At 42.5% G+C, this 26,237-nt stretch overlaps 2 protein-coding genes across 2 annotated transcripts; one reads left to right on the forward strand and one right to left on the reverse strand.

The window, feature by feature from the left end:
- The first annotated feature begins 7,061 nt into the window (after positions 1–7,061).
- LOC117652053 (guanine nucleotide-binding protein G(s) subunit alpha isoforms XLas-like) lies at positions 7,062–8,944 on the forward strand. The gene is made up of 7 exons (XM_034396687.1): positions 7,062–7,145; positions 7,233–7,319; positions 7,395–7,691; positions 7,779–7,952; positions 8,022–8,627; positions 8,747–8,757; positions 8,855–8,944. The coding sequence occupies exons 2-7, from the start codon at positions 7,259–7,261 to the stop codon at positions 8,942–8,944; spliced, it is 1,239 nt and encodes a 412-aa protein (XP_034252578.1). The 5' UTR covers positions 7,062–7,145; positions 7,233–7,258.
- Positions 8,945–9,869: 925 nt separating this feature from the next.
- Positions 9,870–20,600, reverse strand: LOC117652054. Its single transcript, XM_034396688.1, has 8 exons — positions 19,682–20,600; positions 18,887–19,076; positions 12,690–13,058; positions 12,257–12,608; positions 10,716–10,913; positions 10,377–10,646; positions 10,223–10,295; positions 9,870–10,137 (listed from the first exon to the last, which is right to left on the reverse strand). The coding sequence occupies exons 1-8, from the start codon at positions 20,226–20,228 to the stop codon at positions 9,914–9,916; spliced, it is 2,223 nt and encodes a 740-aa protein (XP_034252579.1). The 5' UTR covers positions 20,229–20,600; the 3' UTR covers positions 9,870–9,913.
- Between the last annotated feature and the right edge of the window lie 5,637 nt (positions 20,601–26,237).

Raw genomic sequence — 26,237 nt, forward strand, 5'->3', positions numbered from 1 at the left:
GAATTTCAAAGTGGACAAAACTGACATCTATTTATAGAAATTGATTCGTCTGATCAGGACAAACAAAAAATCCTAACATGTGTAATAGGCTTGGATGCGAAATAAACAAGTATTTAAGCTTCAAAAGTGCAGTAACAGGCGTCGACGCCGGGGTCCTGGCTTATTACATCCGATTACATCATTACACTTTATAAAAACTATCTATTTCGCAAGGAAATACCAAAGTTGCTTGTACGTAACAGACGCTGTATGGTGTAAATAGGTCAAATGAAGCGGCAAACATGACCTTGTCCCAGTATTTGAAAATGTTTATCCGGGGGAGGTCGAAATTACGCGTTGGCGATTACAGGTTTATGATACCGAGTTACGGCAAAGCTACCTATTATCCTTGTTTTGAACCTACCATACTCCTGTAGAAGTATTTCCACCGTTGCAGTTTTGTTTAATATCAATTTCGAAGCCGAATAGGGTTGGCGCTTGGTTCGGTGCAGGCACAAAACACGCTTAAAGCCGCGAAATACAAATGCTGGTAGCAAGTGACGTAATTTGCGGACAAAACTTTTCTTCCACTTTACGAACGAACGAATCGACTCAAGGTTTCGGGACTTAGGTTAAAATGTGGACTAAAGTGGCCACTCTCGAAAACACACAAAACTTTGGGTGTTTTAACGGTGTTATAAGGAATTAGACTTCACATTGTGTTTCAATCGGGGATTCGGACACCGACAAAACGGCCATTTTTGTACCTTTCCGGCGCTATATGTGGTACAAGAAGTCAAAGATTTTGACTGAAAACATGTACATGCCTTTCTCTGAAGGTGTTTTGTTGTTACTAAGGGGTATTTGCTGATAGGAAGTCCGTGAAGGGGTAATTGAGCAAACATCTTTGATTTAAAATTTTCCACATTTTGACAAACCCAAACCCCTTTATGCAAAGATGGCTTGTTTTGCCATTTGTTTTCGCATAATGCCCCAATTGTTTTGTAATCCGTTGCATTTTTTGTGTTCAAGGGTCAATAAAGCCACTGCCCGGTAACCGTCTACGTGGCAGCTGTGTGGCAGAAACCATGACCACTGGGAGTGATGGAATGGAACTGGAGGCTGAGGACCTTGGTTGGAGAGGACATCTGTTCAAAGTTTATGTATGGTGACACAACACTTTAGTTCAATAATAATAATAATAATAATAATAATAATAATATAAAAAAATATAATAATAATAATAATAATAATAATAATTGTAGACAGGGTTTGCAGAAAAAAAATTGCCAACAGTTTTTTGATGGTTATAATTAACTTTAGAACTTGCCAAATATGAATTGCAATTATCCAGTACCTTATTCACTCGGACTGTGTTATGACTGCTTTTGCTTTGTCTGCCACTAGGATAAATCTGCTGTGTGATTTTGCTGCGTCCTCTTTCACCTCTTGTCATCTGGATTTTCTCGAGGGTGGCCCTGCTTCCTACAACGCCAGCCCATATCTGACCTTATCTCCAGTCAGCACAATTATGGATCCTACAATGCAGAGGTAATTTTTGTCTCCCCTTAGGTTTGGATTTAAGTCTGTTAAAAAATTTAACAGCAGTAATAGTCTAATGTTAGATAAATACGTGTATCTGGTGCCATGCCAAACTAGCATCTGCCATCCATTCCTTTTTTCCTTGAACTACGTATCGGTATTTTCCAATCCACCTTCCCAAAACTGCCATCTATCAGATCTGATCATAGGCCACAAACTTCTCCCACAGAAGGTTGTAATTTGTCCTTATAGAGAAAGAAAAGGGTTGGGTTTTTCCTTTTTGCTCTCTTTTGTGTTTTAAATTTACTTTCTCTGATGTTTCTGTTTTGTAGTCAAAGTCATCACCTTAAACCCTTTTGCTGCTTAAATATATTGACATTTGTTTCCATCTTGGCTGTTTCTAGGATGACTGCTGTGGTATGCTGAAATCTGTGATGTGTTTTCCCTGATGGCTCTTGTTCGGGCTCTTGTCGTGTTTCTCGAGGATGGCTCTATTTCCAGCAACGCCAGCCCATGTCTGGCCTTATCTGCAGTCAGCACAGTTATGGATCCTACAATGTACAGGTAATGTTTGAGTCCCCTTCTGTTTGGATCTAACTCTGTTTCAAAATTTAGCTACAGTAATAGTTTTATGGTTTTGTTGTCAAAGTCATCCGCTTGAGCCCTTTTGGTGCTTAAATATACTGACTTTTGTTTCCATCTTGACTGTTTCTAGGATGGCTGCCAAGGTCTGCTGGAATCTGTGATGTGGTTTCCGTCTCTCGTATCCATCAGGTACTTATCAGGTGATCCAGCCTGAACAGCAGCTGTGTGTTGTCTTAGTTATATTTAGTTAAGAACTCTGCAGAATCGGCGCGACCAGATCGGCGTGACGCTCGGCGTGAGCGTCATGCCGAAGCGTCGCTCGGATGGCGTACCTAACCCTACTTCATCGTCTCAAACGCCTCATCGTCGTCATCATATATTGGAAAAATACATAAATGGCATCAGCGAATGCCGCATCATGATTTATGTCGTTCATCCTCTTGGTGAGGTGCTTGATCGGACGAAAAAACACTGCCTTCCGCCATCCGAGCGACACTTCGGCGTGACGCTCACGCCGAGCGTCACGCCGATCTGGTCGCGCCGATTCTGCAGAGTTCTTAACTAAATATAACTCCGCGTGATCCAGCCTGAACAGCAGCTGTGTGTTGTCTTGCCTGCTCCATCAGCTTCCTTCTCCTGCCAGCATCATCGGAATCAGAAGTGACATTTACTCTCAGTGTCTCAAAGAATGAATTGTGTTGTGTACATTGTTCAGCGGTGTTCTGCGTATCCAAAGTTGCATTTTTCATATTTGTAGTGTGTTTTTCACAACTTTGACATTTATTAGTTCACCTTCTGGTGTCAGAATAAATCTCAACTTACAAATACCAGTGCAGTATTTTTTTCTCTCATGTTAATTAAAATTTAAAATATGCTTGCTTTATTTTATCTATTGGTGTAATTATCATGTTCTGTCCTATTATATAGATCTTTATCTTATATTAGCATGTCCTTCCACTTCCCATCAATTTGTTTGTTTTGTTTTATAATAAACTTCATAAGGCCTTGACAAGCTGTTCAAAATCAATGATAAAGGGAGAGACAGAGGGCAGAAGCAAATTAGGTATGCAGAGGCCAAAAACATCTTTATTCAGTTTTATGGTTTCATTTTGATGAGTTTGTTCAGAAAAAAATTATACTTTTTTTTAATTGAAATTTCCAGGGAGTTAAGCTCTAGTTATTTTTTTACAAAAGTTTTAAAATTTTGGGGTATCATTATGTTTTGTTTTTTCCATAGATCTTCATATTATGTTAGTATGTCCTTTGTTTTCCATCCGTTTCTTTTTTTGTTTATAATAAAATTTTTTAAAGCCTTTACAAGCTGTTAAAATCAATGATCAAGGTAAAGACTGGAGAGTAGAAGCAAATTAGGTATAGTCATGATGCAGGGGACGGCCCCGTTTGTCCGAGGTTCGTTTGTCCGAGTCTTATTAACGTTATTTGAGTTATGGCACTTCAGTAACTCTGTTAGTAAAATTTGTCAAATTATATCAATTGTACCTAAGTTTCTTTGTTCTTAGTGGCTAATAAGGTCTAATCAAGGACAAGAAAGTCTTTTTGTTTTCACTATTCTAATTAACCATTACAAAGTTGTTCTTTTAGGGAACAAGTTATTTAAATAACATAGCTGATTTGAATATCCTCAACCTCGCGCCGCGGTCGCGCCGGAAACAATATGGCGGGTTTCTGGTCGCGTTCAGTGGATGGTGCCCACTGCTCTGACGCACACGCCAGCGCCTTCTGGATTCTATATCTGTTTTGACATTCACTGCATTACACCGCCGACGCTCACAGTCACAGTCGATGTGAACCGATGTGAACATGAACAAAACAACATCAACAACAACGAACGTTCCGTTTGACGACAAACCTTGATATTCATGAAATTGCAATGTATATTGTTTATGTCATCCGTACCCCTTAATTTGGTTATCGTTGTTTACCTCTTGCTGTGTCGTAAGTATGTTTGATGGTTTGATTCGACTTCCAAAGAGACATTTTACGTCGGTGCAAGCCCGTGGAAGGGTTAGTTTCTCTGCTGAAGTGAATGAGTGCACAGGTTGGTAGGAAATGTCTTTTTCGTTTCTTTGCTTGGTAGAAAGTTGCTCTTTATTCTGATATTTTTTTCATTGTTTCTCTTTCAAGACACTGCAGAGCTTAGTTGAATCAAGTACAATATCAGTCTTTTGTGATGAGACTTTGGGCAATAGTCTGGTCTAGTGTCCCTCTGCGCAAGTTCTTCGAATGGTGGTAATGACTAATGAAGCTGTGAGTACCACTGTAAGTGCAATTCTATCTTGCCAAAGTGTTAGTGTTGGTCTTGATATTTGGTGTTGATTTATACGTGATATTGTCTGTCCCATTTAAGGTGACATGCTTGGTTCAAGTGCCACTAAGCAGTTAAAGTCAACTGTGTTGCATGAAGCACTCCTTCGTCATATCCAAGTTCTTGTTCCTGAATCCTGACGTAACTTGGTGTCGCTGGTCTTTGAGACTAAGAAGATAACTTTCTCTTCTTTTTCTGAATTTCTTCATTGCTTGTGTGTGGCTGAGATGTGACATTTACATTGTTTCAAGAGAAATAACATAAGTTGATACCTGAGGTGTTGTGCACTTCTCTGTTTCCTTCCTTTTTGCACTAGGGCAGTTCGCTATACAATTATGGAAAGAAGTAGTGAATTTTTGTGATGTTCACACGAGTCAACTGGCATTTCATGGTGGTGAATTTTTCTTTAAACTCTTATTTTAAATCAGTGTACTAGTGGAAAATAATTTGAAGAGATCGCAAGAAAATTGTTAATTCCTTGCCATTTCATAGGCACCTTTCCAGACATTGTTATCACAAACTAAAAGGCTGGTGGACTCCTAAATTCATTTTTTCGGGGGGGGGGAGAGGCACCACCTACAGATTTGATGCAATCATATGTAATCGAAATTAAGTTTTCAAGGTCTGGTAGACAAACAACGTTGAAGTCATAACTTAATATAGCTATGCATTGCCCGGCCATACTTTCGGGGAGCCACCGCCACCGCGATGTAGGTTGGAAGAGCAATGAGAACAACGGCTGTAGATCAGAAAACGCCTGGCGGTGGCGTTTTGCCGCCGCCGCTACCGCGAAGCTACCGTTCAGCGCCCCACAGTGGTCCAGAAGACCAGCCCAGGCGGCCGAAATTCTAGACGCATTTTGAGCGCTCGTGTTTCCCCGGAACGTGACCCTGCTCGCCAAATATTACACGTAAAAATGAATTAATTTATGCAAATTTTAGCACAATTTTGTGTAAAATGTTACACAGATTTTAGTTCATGCATCCACGAACAAAGTTGTACTGAGCATTCAGCCAGTTGTTTTCCGTCTCATGGCTCATAATTCGACATTATGATGCCTCGCTGATGCGAGAGAGTCCAGTAACTTGCTCACGTTACTATGGGGCACTGCTTTAATTCATCTACTCCTGAATATCAAAGTAATATCCCGAGACCTACTCCCTAACCCTGTTGACTCGCTTCACTACCCATTTGAACTACCCCGCTACGAGTTCCAGTTCAGTTCCGCGCCAAATTCATCTATCCAAAGAACTTCGCCTTCGATGCTGCTTTGGCGAATGGAGTATCTTTGTTGAAGTGCATTGTCGTGCAACGCTGTGTGATGACGCGCAAAGAAAATAGTCCTTTGCTTCCTATGCCCTAAAACAATTTTGAGAACGTTTTAAATCATTCACAAATCGAAAAATAATTGTTTATGAAACGGGATGGCCGCATGCGTGAACAATTGTAAGTCAACGCTCGGCGCTGTGAAGGCATGAAGAGTCCATCCAGTCGTATCTCTCCGCGGCCCGCCGCCAGCCGCCGCCGATCCCCTTCGCGGCATTCTGTGGCTGACCATCAAGCAAAGATGAGGTACGTGTCCCGCTCCGTTCCGTGTCCCGCGCTGTCTCATGTCCCCTGTCCTGAACTTGTAGTTTGTGTTCATTCCTGTGTTGTTCTATGAACCTAAGATTTCATTCACCTTATGGTGTAATAACCTCATTCAAGACCCATAAGATGTGGCCTGTGCGCCTGTGCTCTGTCCATTTTGCTCACCTGTTGCGAGCTGCGCCTAGTCCCGCCATGCGGCGCGCCAAGTCAAGCCCAAGCCATCCCGTTCGTTTTAGCTTTGAATCCGTGAATCTTTCCGTGTCCGTCGCACAGATTTAGCTGTGTGGTTAATAATTTATTTGGGTCTGTCTTTGTTCCGCTTTGGAAGGGACCTGACCTCATGGCGGTCTCGTCGCCCTCACGCCCACTACACCCCAACGGCCACGTCTGGACGCTTCTTTTCCAAGTTATCCCGTTTGTTTTATCTATGAATCCGTGAACCCATCCGTCTCATTGATTTAGCTGGGTGTGGTGAATAATTAAACTGGGTCTGTCTTTGTTCTGCTTTGGAGTGGACGTGACCGCATGGCGGTCTCACCGCCACGCCCACACCTCAACGCCAAGTCGTGACGCGTTTCTTTTAAGTTCGTTATAGCTTTGTATCCGTCCATCGCATTGATTTAGCTGTGTTTGGTTAGTGTTGTAACTGGGTCTGTCTTTGCTCTGGTTCGGAAAAGACCTGTGGCGGCAGGCTGGCGTCCTCTATTCTCTCTCATTGATTGGCTTGGGAAATTGAGAATTACTTCTCCGATTGTTACAGTGCTGGCCCTGGAATTGCCTCTCCTAAGCCCTAGTGTGAATGCTGTAGTTTTCCTCTGCTATAATGTTGTATTTGTTTTGTTTATCATTCAGTTCGAACGAACTGAGGCAGGCCAGGGAGGCCTTCTTGGCCAAGCTAACCAGCGAGAATGCTGCAGTTCCGGACAAGGAAGCTGCTGCTCTGCCGGAGGAACCTGCTCCAACCAACGTGGCTGGGGGAGAAACCCATGGCAAAGCCACTTCAAGCGAAGGCGCACTGCTCTGCCAGAGGAACCTGCTCCAACCAACGTGGCTGGGGGAGAAACCCATGGCAAAGCCACTTCAAGCGAGGGCGCAGCTGCTGGACCTGTCCTTGCGGCTAATGGTAACTATCGAGATTCCCAGAGTTTTGTCTTAATGTTGTTTACTTTATTTATTCTGGTTAAATTAATATTTCATGGTGTCTGTCTAGGTGCAACTACAGCTACCGCTGGTGCGATGACTTTTACCATTAACTTCAACATATCAGGTGCTAGCTCAACATTTCTTCCACAGCTCTGTAAGTTGTCTAACTTGTTCTTCTTTATGTTTAGTTAGGAAATCGATGTTATTATTTGTTTTGTTTTTTTTACAGTTGGTCAATTCATGAACCAGAGGGCTCTGTGTGAGACTGCCAAACAGAATGAATTTCAGTCTGCCCGAGTAGTGGAGATTGATTCTGCCCCAGTGGAGATTGATTCTGCCCCAGTGGAGATTGAATCTGCCCCAGTGGAGATTGAATCTGCCCCAGTGGAGATTGAATCTGCCCCAGCAGTCGAAGAAATTGAGCCGGCTTGTGTGGTTGTTGATGAGCCCGAAGTTACTTCCACTGAGCCTGCGGAGGTTGTTGACCTTTGCCGGTCACCAAGTCCCGATTTCAGCTTCTTGCAAGGTGAGCTTGATCCTGTCCTGCCACTCCACTGTATGTCCCTTTCACCATTTTGGTATTTGTGTAATAATTGAAATTAAATTTTTTCAGATTTCTCTGATAATGAAGAAGCTGCTGTTGATGATCCTGACGAGGACGATTTCCTCCCTTCTCGGAACATACGAATGCCTTCGCCGCCTTTGTGTCCTCGTCCGAAGAGATCACTGTCTCTCTCTGGGCGAAGTGATGGAAAACGGCCAATGCTTGCATCTAACTACAGATTTGGTAAGTTGTGTTAACTATAATGGTCTGACACTTATGATATGCCTGTGCTCATTTAATTGTTCATTACAGGTCACTCATCTCAGCAGTCTACCAGTATTGCTGTGAACAGCTTGGCCCAGGCTAAGGCCCTGGCATCCAGTAGTGCCAGCAACTCTGCGAGAAGGACTTCTGAGTCTGCTATGAGTTCTACAGAGCAAGGGAACTTAGTGCAGGCCAGGGCTGCCATTGCATCCACGTCTACAGCTGGGTCAGCAGGTCGCAGCTTCAAGCCTGACAACTTGGCCATGGCAAGAGCTGCTATGTCATCAGCTTCTGGGTCGGGTACTCAGTCTGAAACTACTGGCATGGCATCAGCTTCTTCTGCTTCTGCAAGCAGCAGTAGGCCGCTGGACGTGAGCAGGGCCAGAGCTGCAATGGTGGCGATGGCGCAGTGGCGCCCAAGAACTGCCCCAGCTGCCGCCCCAGCTGCCTCTGCTCAAGCAGCCGCTGGAGCAGCCCCAGCTATTGAAGAAGCCGCAGCTCCCGATGAAGCAGCCCCAGCCCCTGGTGCTCCGAACAACCCTGAGCCACCCCAGCGGTCTGGTATCTGCTCAGTTTGCCTAGAGAAGGAGGTGGAGGCAATGCTGCGCTGCAAGCATTTGTTTTGCATTCCATGCTTGCAAGCGTTAAAAGCTCGTAAGCAGCCATGCCCTAAGTGCAGGGCGGCTTTTAGGAAATGGGATAGAGTGTACTTGTAAAGTTTGTAAACAGAGTGCTGTTTACTTATTTTATCTTCCAATGACTTTCATCTTCAGATGCTTTTAATGTAAGTGTTGTACTGCTGCCCTTTTGTACTTAATATGGGTTGTTCTATTTTAGTTAATTTTTGTAATGACTTTTCTACATGATGTTTTTTCTCTAAGTGTTGTACTGCTGCCCTTCTGTACTTATGGGTTGTTCTACCTTTGTTTGTTTTTGTAATGACTTTTCTACATGATGGTTTTTCTCAATAAGTGTTGTACTGCTGCCCTTCTGTACTTATGGGTTGTTCTACCTTTGTTTATTTTTGTAATGACTTTCCTACATGATGGTTTTTCTCAACAAGTGTTGGACTGCCGCCCTGCTGTATTTCATTTTTGTTCTGCCTTCAGTTAGTTTGTAATGACTTTCAACATGATGTTTGTTTAATAAAATGTTTTAAAGCCTTTGTCATTGTTATCAGTTTTTCCTATCCCACACCTATCAACAATTCGCTGAACCCAGTTCGCATGCAATTTAATGTGATCCAATTTTATAAGATACCATAATCCGACATATCTTGAATCTTAAGTGCTTTTGATACATGGCACTTCACTCAATTCTAAATCAAATTTACTGAGCTATGCATCATTAAACCCACTCAATTCTAAATCAAATTTACTGAGCTATGCATCATTAAACCTACTTGGAATAGTTACACCTGGAGTCAGAACCTGGGCACAAGTAGCTCTGAAACCAGGGGAATGAATGACTCTCATTCGATGTGAATTGTGCCATAAAGAATCAACTGTCGAAACCGAAGACTTGGGTTAATCCTCAGACAAACCATTTCTGGAGATAAAATAGGCCGCATCTTTCGAACATCAAATGAATATCAGGGTTTCGGGGAATTAAGAGTGACATTTATCCATAGAACTTTTATTTCTTTCACACCACAACATATCACAAATCTCTCTATCATTGGTTAGTTAAATAGTAAACATTCACCCTGGCTTATGAAATAAGGCAATGAACACACATGCTGGTATCCACAAAATTTTAAGAACAAAATGCTGGAGTCATATCTGAGATAAGAAATTAAATCTTTGTCCAATAATTTCAAACACACGTACACAGGAAGTAAAGCAATGACAGACCAAGAAATAGTCAGCTTTAAATAAACATATATTTTTACAGCAAGTGTGTGAAACAAAGAATGACTAGAGATTGTACCAATGAACAGATCAGGCATTCAAAATGATGACATCAAAAACACGTAGTACACGAGTGGAAGCCAAATGCAAGAACTTGTTGATGCTTATCTCCCCTTGAAACATCTGACCCTGGTAATTCCGAATTTTCCTGTCATTGTTGATGGCAGACACCCTTCGGCTTCTGTTGGCACGAAGACCCAATTCAGCAGACATAAGCTTGAGGTATGTACTATGCTCATGCCTCCTCAAAGCCGCTAGAATAGATAAATATAGAAACATGAGTCCCAAGGCTTGTACAAGGAAAGTGAATCACGCATCAATGCAAGCACTGCTACTTACACAGAAAGTGCCACAAGCCTGGCCGATGCGCCCCTGTCTTTGACCTTAGGAGACGATTAGCAGATTCAGCAACCTGATTGGAGGTGACAAAGTAGAACTTAATTAGTAATGTGCATCAGAGAAACTCACATCCACATGCATTAGATTTCCTTACATTATTTGTTCTGTGCTTGAGACCATATACAGACAGGTATCTGAAGAAGCGTGGGTTTCCCCAGGTTTCTACCCAGTAGGTGAAAAAAGGCTCAAGCACAGGAAAATGTCCACTACGTTGGGCTTCAAGAATAAGGGTTCGAAGACCTCGATCAATCAGGCCTGCTGGAAGAAGTGGCAGAGCTAGAGATGCTCTTACAAGGCTCCTCAGGACTCGATTGTCTCGCATCAGCTGTGTCAGTCCTAAAGCCCTTGCTTTCAGTAGTACAGCCTGAAAAATAATCAATAAATGAACCCAATCTTGCAAACAGTGATAGCAATGCACCAAGATAATACCTACCCTGCAGTAATGCCAGTAGCAACCATAAACCTGACACCGAGGGAAAACTGCTTTCCATGCATTTTGCAAAGCAGTCTCAAAATCCGTCATTACACAGTTGGGCCGAAATCCAGGAACAAGTCTTTGGATGTGTCGAAGGGTTGCTTCATACAGCAGTTGACTTTTACTACTCAGTAAAACTTGTACCAATGGTGTCACCTTTAAAAGGACAACCAGTACAAATATCAATTTCTGTGTTCTTCACAAACACCAGCCAAGACAGGATAAAGTGCCAAAAGAAGTACACTCTCAGAAATTTTTTTGTAAAATGACAACAAAACCTCTGCAAATTTTCTACCACAAACCCTTTGTATTTTGAAATTACAACCACTTCGTATTTTTACAAGAAGTTTTGTAATTTAACGACATAGAAAGAAAATTTTCTGGATCCATGAAGTCCTTTGCAGAATACAAAAGTAATCATCATTTGAAGTAAAAAGTCATTATTTTACAACTAGACCTGTAAAATCTGGGAAGTTTCTTTTTTTTCCTGGCCTCATAGAATATGACAAAAGTCATTATTTGAAGAAAAGTGTCGTCATTTTATTTTACGGCAAAAGGTGTAAAATCAATAAGATTTTTTGGTTGTATAAATATGACACTTCCCTTCAACTTTCTTCTGCAATAGTTTTACTTCGATTTTCCTGACAGATTTGAACCCACGACATTACTCTTACGGTGCACGGTCTTTACCACTGTGCTACCAAGACACACGCTAGCTGGGGAGCCAGCTACCCAATGACTCTTCAAGTGAACCTTTAGAGTTCTCCAAACAAGTAACGTTAGCAACATAGTTCATCCAATTTCTTTTTATAAATTGACACAAAGTATCGTAGTTGGAAATTTACGATAAAGTTTATCCAAAATTATATCCTGAATTTACAACCAGTGATGTACTTGGAGCCTTACAATAAAGTTCATCCTTAAATATATTTTGAATGAACTTCCCGTGTCATACATGGAGCCTTCGGATTCCATTTTTTCATAAATTTACAACAATTGTTGTGTTTTGCGTTTTACAAATTAGTTCATCCAGATTTTTTTCATAAATTTACAACAACAGTCGTGTTTTTTGTTTAACAAACAGTTCATCTAGACTTTTTTCATAAATTTACAATAATCGTTGTGTTTTCCGTTTTACAACAGTTCATCCAGATTTTCTTTTCATAAATTTCCAACAATAGTTGTGTTTTGCGTTTCGCAAATACTTCTTCCAGATTTTTTTCATAAATTTACAACAATCGTTGTGTTTTGCGTTTTACATATACTTCATCCAGATTTTGTTCATAAATTTACAACAATCGTTGTGTTTTGCGTTTTAAAAAATAGTTCGTCTAGATTCTTTTTCAAAAAATTACAACGATTGTTGTGTTTTGCGTTTCACAAATAGTTCATCCAGATTTTTTTCATAAATTTACAACAATTGTTGTGTTTTGCGTTTTACAAAGAGTTCATCAAAATTTTTCTCATCATTTTACAAGAATTTCTTTGAGTGTACTTACAGCTCCATTTATCACAGCCACTATTTGAAGCACTTGGGCAGAGTGAGGCTGGCCAGGACGACTGCCAAACGTCCCATCACAGAATACAGTTCGCATTCGTCTGAGCACCCGTCTGCAGCGTCTTGAAACAAATACTATTCCAGTTCCGCCATCAGGAGAATTGACCACCCCACTGAAAAGGTTATCAGTGCCGTCCAGAGATGAGGTCAAGTGGTGCCATTGGGGGTCATTGAAAACATTCCCCAACTCATTTAAGGACCTTGGAACAAGAGGATAAAGGGAATTCTGGCTTCGGTAGATGGCAGCTCTCATGCGAGTTGGAGGCACTTGAACAGCCACATTCACTGGATATCTGAAAACAATAAATACGTGTGATGACACTTTCTTACACATACCAAGAAATAAGAGGACGAAATTTTAACATCCACATTACCGTGCCCTCACTCTCTCAACCAGAGCTGCTGGAGCTTCGTAAGGTCGATTGAAGTTCTCAACTGATTCTACTAGAATATCTTGTCGCAAGTGCATTACTTGATGACGAGTTGGGTTGGGAGCACAGGAGTGGCGTCCCATATTCGTCCACACGGCTCCGTCGTCGGTAACTTCAATCTTGGCTGTGCCCATACATGAACGCTTGTACCTTTTGACACAACGTAAATGCAACAACGTTGCGTTGCCCTCATTTTGGCCGTAGTCGTTGCCATTATTAAAATGGTAATAGAAGCCATCTTCGCAGTGGTAAACATAAGTCCCTTCTCGCTTCCCATCTTCCACGCGGATAACCATTGTTGTGATCGTGATCCTAAAGAACACAAAAGGAAAGTTTGAACCAAGGGGCACACTAACCCTACTTCCTTTCGGGAAGAGAGTTCTGTTTTCTTTAAGAAAATATTAAACTTACGACTCTGTCACGATTCAACAGTTTCACAATAACGAGTTGGGCGCGAACAACACGGTCTGCTCCTTTTCTTCAATACCTCGTTCATCTACAGAGCAACCACATTCCACTCCAAATGCCCGCGAAACGCGCGAAACCGTTGGTAGATGTTTTCTCAACTCTACTGTCTACACATAAAATATCCGCACAAGACATGTCAACAAAGAATCTAGAAGGCGCTGGCGGGTTCGTCGTCGCAGTGGCGTCGTCCACTGAACGCTACCAGACACCCACCATACTGTTTCCGGCGCGACTGCGGCGCGAGGTCGAAGATATTCAAATAAGTTATGATGATAACTTAGTTATAGCACATGTACTGAAACAAATGGTGTTTCTCGACAATTGCGTCATGGAAACACTTCTAGTTCCTAAGAGGAATGAAATAGAATAGAGTCTCACAGGTAATGAAATGCTATAACTATCTAATTGGCTGAGCGATAGCGAAGCCTGTTACTCCAGTGCGGTTGAAAAGTTTTGTCTGTCTGTCTGTCTGTCCGTCTGTCTGTCTGTCTGTGTGTGTGTGTACACTACTCCTCCTGAACGGCTCGGCCGATCTGGCTGAGATTTTGCAGGCTTAGTAGGTATGTTCTTGGCTCGCCACACGCGAAATTTCACTGTCCTAGCTCAACTGGTTCAGTTTTTATAGCCGAAAAAAACTTAAAAACGGCGAAAAAAACGAGTTTTCTGCAGGCAGATCACTTCTGTCGTGAAGAAAGGGGGGTCTGGGGGGCGGAGCCCCCCCGCCCCGACAAGTAAATAAGTTACGAGGGTCAAGATCGTGTTCTCTGTAGATGAAGCAACTCTATCTATATTTGAGGGGGGTCTGGGGGGCGGAGCCCCCCAGCATGCAACAAGTAACCGCCGACGGACAAGCCAATGCCTGCCAAAGGCAGGCCAGCGCCGCAGGCCAAGGTAGGTACGCCAGGCGCGGATTGGAGAAACAGGCCGCGAGACATCGCGAAGCCTGTTACGACAAGACGCTGTCTGGCGTAAACCTACCTTGTACTTATTTAACTAGAGTTACTGAAGTATATTGAACAGTAGATTAATTTATTAAATAATTGGCTGAGCGATAGCGAAGCCTGTTACTCCAGTGCGGTTGAAAAGTTTTGTCTGTCTGTCTGTCTGTCCGTCTGTCTGTCTGTCTGTGTGTGTGTGTACACTACTCCTCCTGAACGGCTCGGCCGATCTGGCTGAGATTTTGCAGGCTTAGTAGGTATGTTCTTGGCTCGCCACACGCGAAATTTCACTGTCCTAGCTCAACTGGTTCAGTTTTTATAGCCGAAAAACACTTAAAAAACGGCGAAAAATCGAGTTTTCTGCAGGCAGATCACTTCTGTCGTGAAGAAAGGGGGGTCTGGGGGGCGGAGCCCCCCAGCCCCGACAAGTAAATAAGTTACGAGGGTCAAGATCGTGTTCTCTGTAGATGAAGCAACTCTATCTATATTTGAGGGGGGTCTGGGGGGCGGAGCCCCCCAGCATGCAACAAGTAACCGCCGACGGACAAGCCAATGCCTGCCAAAGGCAGGCCAGCGCCGCAGGCCAAGGTAGGTACGCCAGGCGCGGATTGGAGAAACAGGCCGCGAGACATCGCGAAGCCTGTTACGACAAGACGCTGTCTGGCGTAAACCTACCTTGTAAAATAATAAGGCTCGGACAAACGAACCTCGGACAAACGAATCCCTCTCATGATGCAGAGACTAAAAAACTTTATTCAGTTTTATAAATACTGAAATATGGAGGAGATACAATTACATAAAAGATAAAGAATGCTTCAGGCCGAAACATAAGCGATCTTGAGCTGGGTATGCAGGCAGTGGATAATAATCGGGAAGGTCTTCAACAGTTACAATTCTTACATCTTTGAATTCACCAATTACATAGATTAAATTAAATTACTGTTTTCCAGCAACAGACTTATAAGTTCATTAATGTTTTGTTTAGTAAATGAATAGTATGATGTTACAATAATATAAATTAAATATAGATTCTATATAAATTCAATTCATTTGTTGGAGGCCTGCTCATTTCTTGTAAAATCACATTTGTGCTAATTGTAACTCATACTTTTCCTGAAACTTTCTTAAATCATTAACTCAGCCCAACACTAACCGAGTGGTAACATTAACTGCACGTGCCACCATAGTGTTGGTTTCTAATCAGCAAACAACTCTGTAAAATTAAAAAAAAAGTTCCGCCAAGGCAAGCTTAGCAAAGCGGTCTTGCCGTGGACCGGCCGGGGAGGCCGGGCAGAGAGGGGGCAAGGAGGGAGGGGGTGGCTGTGAGGAGTGGGGACTGGCGCGGCGAGGCGGCGTGGCGGCGCAGGCGACGACGACAGACGACAGACGAACCACGACCATGCAGTCCCCTCCGAGCGCGCTGAATGGATGGATGGGTGGATGGATGGGATGGGATGAGTGGGATCGTATGCAGAGCTAAGCGGTAGCAAGACCGCTTAAAAAATTGTCAATACTTCGTCACTTTATCGTTTAGTTTGGTATATTTGCCTCTCATATTGTCCTTTTGTGATTAATATATAATACAATTCATACCTTTCTAGATATTCATATGTGTGTTTTAGGGAATGTGGGTAGTGACTGTCAAATATAAAGGCTCCCATTATGAGCCCAGCAACAGCATCTACACTGATAAAAATAATCGTAAATTTACGACATTTTGTAGAACAATTATGTCGTTTTTAAACGACATATTTTGTTACGACTCAAGTCGTAAATATACGACTTGAGTCGTAAATTTACGACATATTTGTCGCTAACTTTGATAGCGAGACGTTCCGTTTCGAAACGAATTAAGTCGTAAATTTCCAACTTAATCGTAAATTTCCGAACGATCGTAATTTTTCTTAGGAATATGTCGTGCACTTATGACTTCAGTCGTACATTTACGAATCTTGTCGTAAATTTGTGTAAAGAATCGTAAATGAACGACACAAGTCGTAAATAAGCGAACAAAATTGCAACTTCTCATCAACTTTTCGGGGATTTCAGATTTCAAAATATGCTATCGCGATTACGACATTGTCGTCGAGAAATGATTTTTTAGTCGTTCAGTTACGACGAAGTAGTTTCAGAACGATTTCTGTCGCTATCAAAATTAGCGACGTTTTTGTCGCTAATTTACGACAAAATTTTTGACAGTGTAGAAACTGAACTTCAGAAGGCAGAGTGGTTTTCTGTGATAAGAAAGATACACTGTAGCATGAAAACAGTTAAGGCGCGGGATCACCCCCCGGAGGTGCAACGTTGGGGCCGCGCGGGTCCGGCCCCCGCGCGGGGTATAGCCGGGGCTGCTTTGGTCAATACTCCCATCTCATCTCCGTTGCTAAAAGTGTGGCACTTTCCCGAGAGAGAGCACCACTGTCAGCTACTTGCAAAAAAAAATGAGGACCAAATCCAGGTGACAAAGTCCTATCCTCCATGTGCATTTCCTTATTGTCGGCGCAGCCTGTTTTGGCAGTGTAGACGCCGGGGCAGCCGAGACGATCTCCCTCACCCTCGTCAAAGTGCACAAAGACGGCTTGACAGGTGGCTCTCTGCGGGCGTGCAGCAACGAACTCTTTGTTCAAATTTCAAATTTTCGAATTCGAACATGTTTTAGCTGTGTTCCTTGTTTCATTGCGGTTTCGGCGGTATAAAACTTTATCCAAATGGAGGAAAATTGAATGCTCGCCTCCCTGCCCCCATCCGAGAAGTGGGCCGTCTGGGGCTGCCCCAGTGGCCGGGCGCGCTGCCGGTCCTCGCCTCCGAATCCTGGCGACTGCAGCGGGGGGAGGGGAGGGTAGGCCGCATCAAATCGAAATTTTTTTTTGCGAATTGACATTTTTCTGAAAGATCATGTTCAGAAACGACCCTCCACCAAATTTGAGCGCGTTCCGACAACGGGAACCCGAGGCGCACAGGGCCTAAAGATTTGCGGTCCGCGGGTTGCCTACCTCTAGCTGCTTCTTCTCGGCGCCGCGGCTCTCTGCTGGTGCACTCAAGGAACGCAACACAGCGTTGGGGCTGTCCTTTGGGGTCAGTACTACACATTCAATACGTTTTGAGCACCGTCGGGTGCGACCCCGCGAGTACACCGCGAGAAAACCACGAAATCGGTTTACTCTACTTTCTACGCATTTGAAGCGTTCGCGGCGGGCGAAATCGCTGGTGGAGCAGCACAACCATATCGGCCAAGGACACACAAAGTTTGAGCAGAATGCGCCACCTGCATCACCGTCAAAATGAGGGGAATAGTGTTGCGCTCGGTCCGGAGGTAGGCCACCCGCGGCACAATCATATTTTCGCCCAGTGGAACTCGTTTTCTTGTTATCGGAATGCGCTCAAATTCGATGAAGGGTCGTTTCTAAACATGGTCTCCTAAAAATAGGCGGAAATAGGTCGATTTGCAAATATCGGTGACTTTTGTTATGGCCAACCAGTGGCCTAGCTTCCCGGCGCAACACTATTCCCCTCATTTTGACGGTGATGCAGGTGGCGCATTCTGCTCAAACTTTGTGTGTCCTTGGCCGATATGGTTGTGCTGCTCCACCAGCGATTTCGCCCGCCGCGAACGCTTCAAATGCGTAGAAGGTAGAGTAAACCGATTTCGCGGTTTTCTCGCGGTGTACTCGCGGGGTCGCACCCGACGGTGCTCAAAACGTATTGAATGTGTAGTACTGACCCCAAAGGACAGCCCCAACGCTGTGTTGCGTTCCTTGAGTGCACCAGCAGAGAGCCGCGGCGCCGAGAAGAAGCAGCTAGAGGTAGGCAACCCGCGGACCGCAAATCTTTAGGCCCTGTGCGCCTCGGGGTTTCCCCTTGTCGGAACGCGCTCAAATTTGGTGGAGGGTCGTTTCTGAACATGATCTTTCAGAAAAATGTCAATTCGCAAAAATCGGTGATTTTTGATGCGGCCTAGGGGAGGGGGCACGCGCGGCGGAGACAATAGATCGGAATGCAGCCAGGTGTCCATCACAAACTTGTCACGCCTCACCGGCCAACCTCCGTGCAGTTCCGAAAACCTCCGCCGCGCCACCTCTCAGAGCGCCACGAGTCGACCGCCAAATTCAAAACGAGTAAAAGCAGGGAAAAACAGTGCTTTTTTTGTGCAGCTCACCCTCAGAAAGTATCGATACCACAAAAAATCTGAAGGTAGATTTGTGCAGGGGAAAGACGTGCGCACACGTTGTGGTACCTCTGGGAACGAAATCCCAGGGGCATGTCTGTCAAATCTGGAGTTGAACTTTGACCAAATTTTAGCCCAACTTTGACCAACTTTTTGGACTACATAGAGCTTCGCCACGAACTTCGGAGGTACCACAACGGATAGGCGCTCATTTTTACTGCCGGAATATGTTTTTAGTTTTGGTCTACGTTTCGTACTTTTGGTGGGTGAGCTGCACAAAGATTGAACAGTTCAACGCTCAATATCTTTGTTCAAATTTGAACCAGCGCCAAAAAAATTTGTGGGGTGCATCAGAAGTGTGTTCCGAACACGTGTACAAAATTTGAGCCCAATCCGTTAACTTCAGTTTTAGGTGATCCCGCGCCTTAAGACCAAGTATAATGAAGCCTGTTTATGTGGTGTATACACCATTACCTCAGCTGAGATGTACAAAATCCCCTCATGTTCCTGAAAATGGTTCGCAATCATTTTCACAAGCATGAGAAAAAATGAGTCCATGTTTGAGCCACATCGCTGCCATTGCCTTCTCTGAACCACATGAAGTTAAATAGTCCATAAGCATTTCAGAGTAATTGGTTGTAAAATCTTGAATAGCTGTATCAATTGTTGTGCCAATTAACTGCTGGAAGTGGCGTGCCTGCCATTTGGTCTCAAATAGAAAAGGCCAGTGCCTCCGAATTACAGCAATTTGTCTAACACCTAAGGAAAGGCCAAAAGGTCAAGATAATTATTAACGTAATTAATTGATGTAAAGTTACACTGTTAGAAATTCTGTCGTAAATTAGCGACAAAAAAGTCGCTAATTTTCATAGCGACGCAAATCGTTCTTAAACTACTTCGTCGTAACTGAACGACTAAAAAATCATTTCTCTGCGACAATGTCGTAATCACGATTACATATTTTGACACCTGAAATCCCCGAAAAGTTGGTGAAAAGTTACAATTTGGTCACTTTTTTACGATTTGTGTCGTTCATTTACGATTCATAACACACGTTTATGACAAGAGTCGTTAATGTACGACTGAAGTCATAACTGAACGACATATTCGAAAGACAATTTACGATTGTTCGTAGACTTACGATTAAGTCGTAAATTTACGACTTAATTCGTTTTAAAACGCAACGTGTCGCTATCAAAATTAGCGACAAATATGTCGTACACTTACGATTCAAGTCGTATATTTACGACTTGAGTCGTAACAAAATATGTCGTTTAAAAACGACATAATTGTTCTACAAAATGTCGTAAATTTACGATTATTTTTAACAGTGTACCAACCAAATATTTTTCTGTTTTACAAACCTTGAGGATTATCTTCTGATTCCTCATCCTCATCGTCAATTTCATTAACAGTGGCGTAATTGAGGATATCTTGCCTTTGAAGAGCATAAGATTTATGCATCTTTTCATCTATCTCAAGTGTTGGCCAGTTACTGGCGCGCACTGTCCTATAGATTTCTAGAAGCCTTGTCTTATACGCAGTTTGTTCTTCCTCTTCCTCAACAGGAGGGCTGTACATCTCTTGTTCAACTACAACTTGCCCCCGTGCCAACCTGGCTTGAGGCACCACTCTTTCTACTGAAGTCGATCCTCTACCCCTGTTTTCCATGCTGGTTGAAAAACATTCCAGGAATGTCTCATAGCCATCATCCAGTTCAACTCCTTCAATATATAATGACTTTAAAGCTGTACTTGAACTTGCCAATAACCTCAGTTGTAACTGATCTGTAAATTGCCATTCCAGTTGTTTTTGTTCGAGCAACAAACGTTGTTTTAAACTCTTCATATGCATATATAAATCTCTTCCTATCCATTTTTTTAAGCGTTGCTCAGGGTGGGCTGGCTCCATATTGGCTTCAAATGCTTCCAGTTCCTCGATCAGAGATGTGGGGACTGAATCCCATGGCACTACATATACAAATTCCCCACGCCTCAAATTTTCTGTCAACAAAGATAACACATGCTGATGCAAAACAGGAGGTCGGCACTTTTTTTTGTTTGATTCAAGAGAAAAGAGCTCAGCACATTTTCTTTATTGACATTTAAAAGTACCTGGAGGTGGATTAGCAAGTGCTGGAGCTCGAGGAGCTCGTGGCGGAGCTTGCCTGCGTTGCCTCTGTCTTGATGCCATACTCCTGAACAGATGTACACTGATGATTACTAGATTAAAGGTAAGCGGACACGGCAAGTAAAGATTCAGTATCCTGCGAAAGGTAAACAGACAGGCACCTTCCTTTCTAATTCTATAGTGCTGGACGACAGGGTACAATTAGTTTCAAGCGCGCGCTTTGAGCAATGCTGTTGGTCGCTGTTGGTGGTTTGAAAATCAGCACCAAAAGGGTTACCAACCAATGACTTGTTAATCATATTTTTGTCACTAAACCTTACTTTCTATATCAGGCAATAAATGTTATAAAAAATCGATTCATAGTTTCGAACTGTAATGAAAACCTATATCATTTTTCAATTTTTTTTTCAATTTAGCCAGAAAATACGCGTAAGGGAGTATGGGGCGATTTGTAACAGGGGTGATTCGTAACAAATGCGTTTATTAATTTAAGTGGAGGGAGCAGAGGAAAATCTGAGTATGGCCCCTCTTTCACTTCAAGTAGAGGGTCTTTGAACAATCGAAGCGGATGTGATCGGTGCTCAGGTGTAGTTTTGGAGGGCGTCTGTAATATAGGGTACACCGAAATTTCGGCAAACAGGCAAATCTTTTATTTTAAGTTCTAGGAAGTTTCTGTCTGAGGCTCCCCAGGTATGAATCACCATCGAAGTACCGTTGGGGCCTTGAAGCGTGACCCCTTTTAAACATTGTACTCCTAACTACGGTAAACATTGTACTTCTAACTACGGTAAACACTGTTTCCCCAAGTACGGTAAACATTGTACTTCTAAGTACGGTAAACTCTGTTTCTCCAAGTACGGAGAACACTGTTAATAGATTAACGGTAAATACTGTGGTTCTTTCTCGCAGTGTTTTAACTGAATTTTAAATACTATATTTGGAATGAGCCCGGAAATTTGATAAGGCGAGACAAGCAAAAACTGTCAACACAACTTATAGAATTAGACTCGAAGTAAACAAGTTATTGGGCATTTACGTGAAAAGGGGAAGAAAAGTACAAAAATGCTGTACCCACTTATCTCTGAGGAAAGGCTTTTTGGACCTTCTGTGATGAGTCTATGTAGAATCAGAACCAATTGACCTATTTTGACGAAACTTGAACTAATGGCAAGTGAAAGCTCTCCACTTTAGGGGTAAACCTGTAATGAGCCAATGTTGGTGGTCCACTGTTAGAAATTCTGTCGTAAATTAGCGACAAAAAAGTCGCTAATTTTCATAGCGACGCAAATCGTTCTTAAACTACTTCGTCGTAACTGAACGACTAAAAAATCATTTCTCTGCGACAATGTCGTAATCACGATTACATATTTTGACACCTGAAATCCCCGAAAAGTTGGTGAAAAGTTACAATTTGGTCACTTTTTTACGATTTGTGTCGTTCATTTACGATTCATAACACACGTTTATGACAAGAGTCGTTAATGTACGACTGAAGTCATAACTGAACGACATATTCGAAAGACAATTTACGATTGTTCGTAGACTTACGATTAAGTCGTAAATTTACGACTTAATTCGTTTTAAAACGCAACGTGTCGCTATCAAAATTAGCGACAAATATGTCGTACACTTACGATTCAAGTCGTATATTTACGACTTGAGTCGTAACAAAATATGTCGTTTAAAAACGACATAATTGTTCTACAAAATGTCGTAAATTTACGATTATTTTTAACAGTGTCTCCTGGTTCGAAATCGCAGTTCTTTTCATTGTACTTTTCTTTCCTGGTGGTGTATTTTCCTACCCTTTGCGAGGAGTTCCGAAATCACATACATTTTGGCATGTTGTACGTAATGTTGGGAACTACAATCAATGAGCAGTGATCGATTTCATTAGGAAGGCATTGGATAACAAGTTCACGAGAGCAGAATAGTTGAATCCTGATTTGGAACTTCTGTACAGTGCAAAGTACGCGTTTTGTACTTGTCTTCCCCAACCTACCTAAGGTCATATGGAAGATAGGTCTGCGCAACCGAGATGCATGCTGGGAGACCGGGCAAGCCGGCAACCTTAAACCTACCTACCCCTAGATAACGTGGGTCAAAATGTCCCACGTTTGCAAGCGTTGGACAAACCGTGTTGAACGCTTACAAGCGTGGGACAAACGGTGTCCCACGTTTGTAAGCGCGGGACAACCCGTGGGACATTTTGTCCCACGTTATCTAGTGCATCCCACACTTGCATTTTCAGTGCGTTTAAGGGCATCGATATTAACACTAATTGATGGCGATCCTCCAACTAAGGTCCAAATCGGTGACATCATGGCTTTGGCTCTGGTTGACTTGCCATGGAATGACCCTTATCAAAATTCGCCATAATTTCCAAGCAGCTTTCCGACGGTGCTGTCAGCTACAATGTCGTCAGGGCCACTGGAGCAGCATCTCCGGAGCCTGCGACTGTGCCCGCTTCCCGATGACCCGTGGCACATCCATCTGAAACACCGCTATATGGGCAGCACGGTGCGCATGATTCCTGCAGGGTTTGCCAAATAAAACGAAACTCATTTGCGAATTTTCGCGTTGGATTAAAAAAGCATCCGAGCTTGTTTTGAGCTCAACGAAGAACCATCTTAAACTGATGTTTGGTTAAAAAGTATTTTCATTGTAAATTTTGATTCCTTCAGTCTGTTTCAACCTTTCTTTTTAAAACAAACATTACATCTTTTTTGCTATATTCTGAAAGTGACTTGGAAAATGTAAAAAAAAATTTGGTGCTAATCGCATTGCAAGGTGTTCCCATTTTCAAAACTGGTAACTGATAATTTAAAATAGCATTCGCGGGATTTTAGTTCTAAATTTTTTAAAATAGCCATGTTTTGGACCGTGCCAACTTTGAATCCTACCGGTATTTTTACATCCCTTAACCTGATTCAGTTAACACCATGAGCACCTCACTCCATCTTGCGACTTACGGTGCTCATGTTTGTCAAACGAAAGTCACCCGCGTTCCGAAACCACCCCTCCCGAGTTTATAAAGTTTGCCAAACCAACCGTCGTGCTGTGTTTACATTGTGAGTATGAACTGTTCTACAGAATTGAGGAAAACATGACAAGAAAATCACAGCCTTGAAAAGCAAGCCAATCAATCTAACCTCAGCGATAATGGAGAGGCAGTTTCAGCGCGGGACTATACTCGTTTTTTCAGCCTCGCGATTTTCGAAATTTCATTAAAAATTCGTTATAAAAAGTCATAACCGTTTTTACAGTGTGGGTGACGACTGAAAGGGTCTATCGTCCACACTCGCTCCTTTCCTTCGTTATGTTGGCCCGTGCTGACCTCACTAAATAGCCGCCCCTGCCCCACTAAAACGGTTTCCGCTTGCAGGCGCGGGAAGATCGGACAGGATATTAGGTCACAAAAAAAGCAAACAATAATTACGTAACAGCGGTCTCGCAATAGTTTTAAAGTTACTGTAAATTGAAAAAATGTGAAATATCATTTTTCAAAATAATTGTGGCATCATGTTTGTATTTTAGTTTCTACAGTAGTTGCTTACTATTAGATGAACTTAAACCCAAAGTTGAGGCACCCAACTCCCATTAGTTTCTGAGTATTAGAAGTTTACGTAACAAATTTGGCCGTTTCTCCCAAATTCTCCTTGCGAAGAACCAAAAGTTGTCGAGACTTCATTTTTGTTGTACAAGTTCTTTATTGATTTGCCTATCTCGTGGCAAAGCAGGATTTCCAAATTTCCAACATTAAACAGAAATTTTTCTCAAACAACAAAAATATTTACCAAAATTTAATCAATTTTAGTAAAATAAGAAAAATACAATTTTCAAAATAAGATTCCGGCTGCCCTTTGCACATACAGTCAAATCTGGCTTTGCTAGTCTGTTTGCACGTTTTATGGGCTCTAAAATAAAAGATCACACTTCCGTAAACTTTTTGGTTCTTCGCAAGGAGAATTTTGTATAAACGACTAAATTAACACTAAAACCCTCATAACTTTGGAACTAATGGGAGTTGGGAGCCCAGTCTGTGGCTGTTAAAGTTTTTCATGGTAAGCAACTAAATCACCAAAAACCAAAGCACTCCCACCTATACTTAGGAAGACCCCCTGCTAGGGTGTTTCACTCGGTCGAATTTGATACCCACGGCATGTTTTTCTGAAAGGCCATAACGTAACTTGAATTTTGAGCCCTTGATGAGCGGAATCGGACAACGCTTAGTGACCGCGCATCGAACCTAAAGATTTTTCAGCCAACTCGAAAAACGCGCGCGCCGCCGGACAAAGGCAGGCCCTGCGCCGAGCCGGTGCAATGGATTCACACCAGACCTTCTCAGCGTCGTTCACAAGGGTCCATGGTAGGTGCCTATTAACATTTTGGACCGGCCGGTACTATAGCGGCGAAGGTTAGGTTACGCAAAGTCCGAACTTCGTCCAGCCGCCAAACGGTTTGAGCCAGTGCACAGTGGGCTAAAACACCATTTTAGGCGCTCAAAACCTATATTTCAGCCATTTTTGATCGTATATGTCCCAAATTTGGTACAGACCCTCTTTTGGTCTTACTTTATGAGATTTTGAACAAGCGGCGGCAAGTGTGACCTTATCTCAGCCGTGGGTCACCGAAAATTGATTTAATATAATCGTATTTGTATGTTGTATATTTCTGAGTCTGTGGGAGCACTCTCTCTTTCCACTAGATCAATGCAAAACAGTGTAGGCTTTTTTAAATGTTAATTGCAGACGAAACAATTGAAAACCGCTTAAAGGAGTCAAAAACATCACTTAAATTATATGTACGTTCTTAAAAACAATACTGTAAAAAAATCATGGTTACAGATTTTATAGCAACTGTCAAACTTTAATTTCCTAAAATCAATTTTTAAATGATATACGTATCATTTTACTCTTCATGGAATAATAACATGGCAGGCTCATTAGCCTGGTCATCAAAGGGGTCAACTAAAAGTGAAAGAACTGCGGCACACATTTTTTTAAAACTTGGCTTTAGGTTTTTTTTCCTGAAAGAGCTGATCACAGGATGAGATGAAACAACATTGCGGTCAGAAGATCTGCATTACCATCAATTCTGTTGCACTTCCGGGTGGCCTTTTCTGGAGGGTTAGCTGTAGAGAAGGGGCGGGGGGCTCCGGAAAAGGAGCCAAATAGCAAGTGAAAAGATAAGGGATGGTTGGGATGGAGACACGGTTGCATGGATTCTTTCTTCGTTGGGACGCATTTTCTACCGAAAACGGGGAAATTGCCAATTTTATAATGTTTCACAGCCGTGTATTACTGTTTGCGCAAATATGCGCAGGTTTTCTCTGTTGATCCTTTCAATTGACACATAGGTCAATAATTGCCAGCGCTGAAACCTCCTTGATAGTGCTTGATTCTATAGTAGATCTCAAACTTTTGTTTTTAAAGTAAAAATTATACAAATAAAGCGATTATATGCACACCAACACCCCTCAAATTATCGCAGGAAGATAACTCGGGTATCATTTTGAACGGGAATACTTGTTCTTTAAAATGGAACCACTGGAGATTCAAAATGTAGATGCAAAGCCGTCAAAATCGTTGTGGCGTTTTGTTGCATTTTTTACTAAAAATAACACATTATCACAAGTTTTAACTTTGACGGCCTGTAGTGGTCGTAGTTTTGGTCTGACAACAAAAATACGACCAGATTTGAAATCTGCAGAAAATTTCCTATCCGATAGAGAAAAAGTTTGCCCGTTTAAACGATTTTCAAGAAAGAGGTTTTGAGCGCCTAAAAGGG

This window comes from Thrips palmi, unplaced genomic scaffold (assembly GCF_012932325.1).
Source record: "Thrips palmi isolate BJ-2018 unplaced genomic scaffold, TpBJ-2018v1 HiC_scaffold_6, whole genome shotgun sequence".
Taxonomy (NCBI): domain Eukaryota; kingdom Metazoa; phylum Arthropoda; class Insecta; order Thysanoptera; family Thripidae; genus Thrips; species Thrips palmi.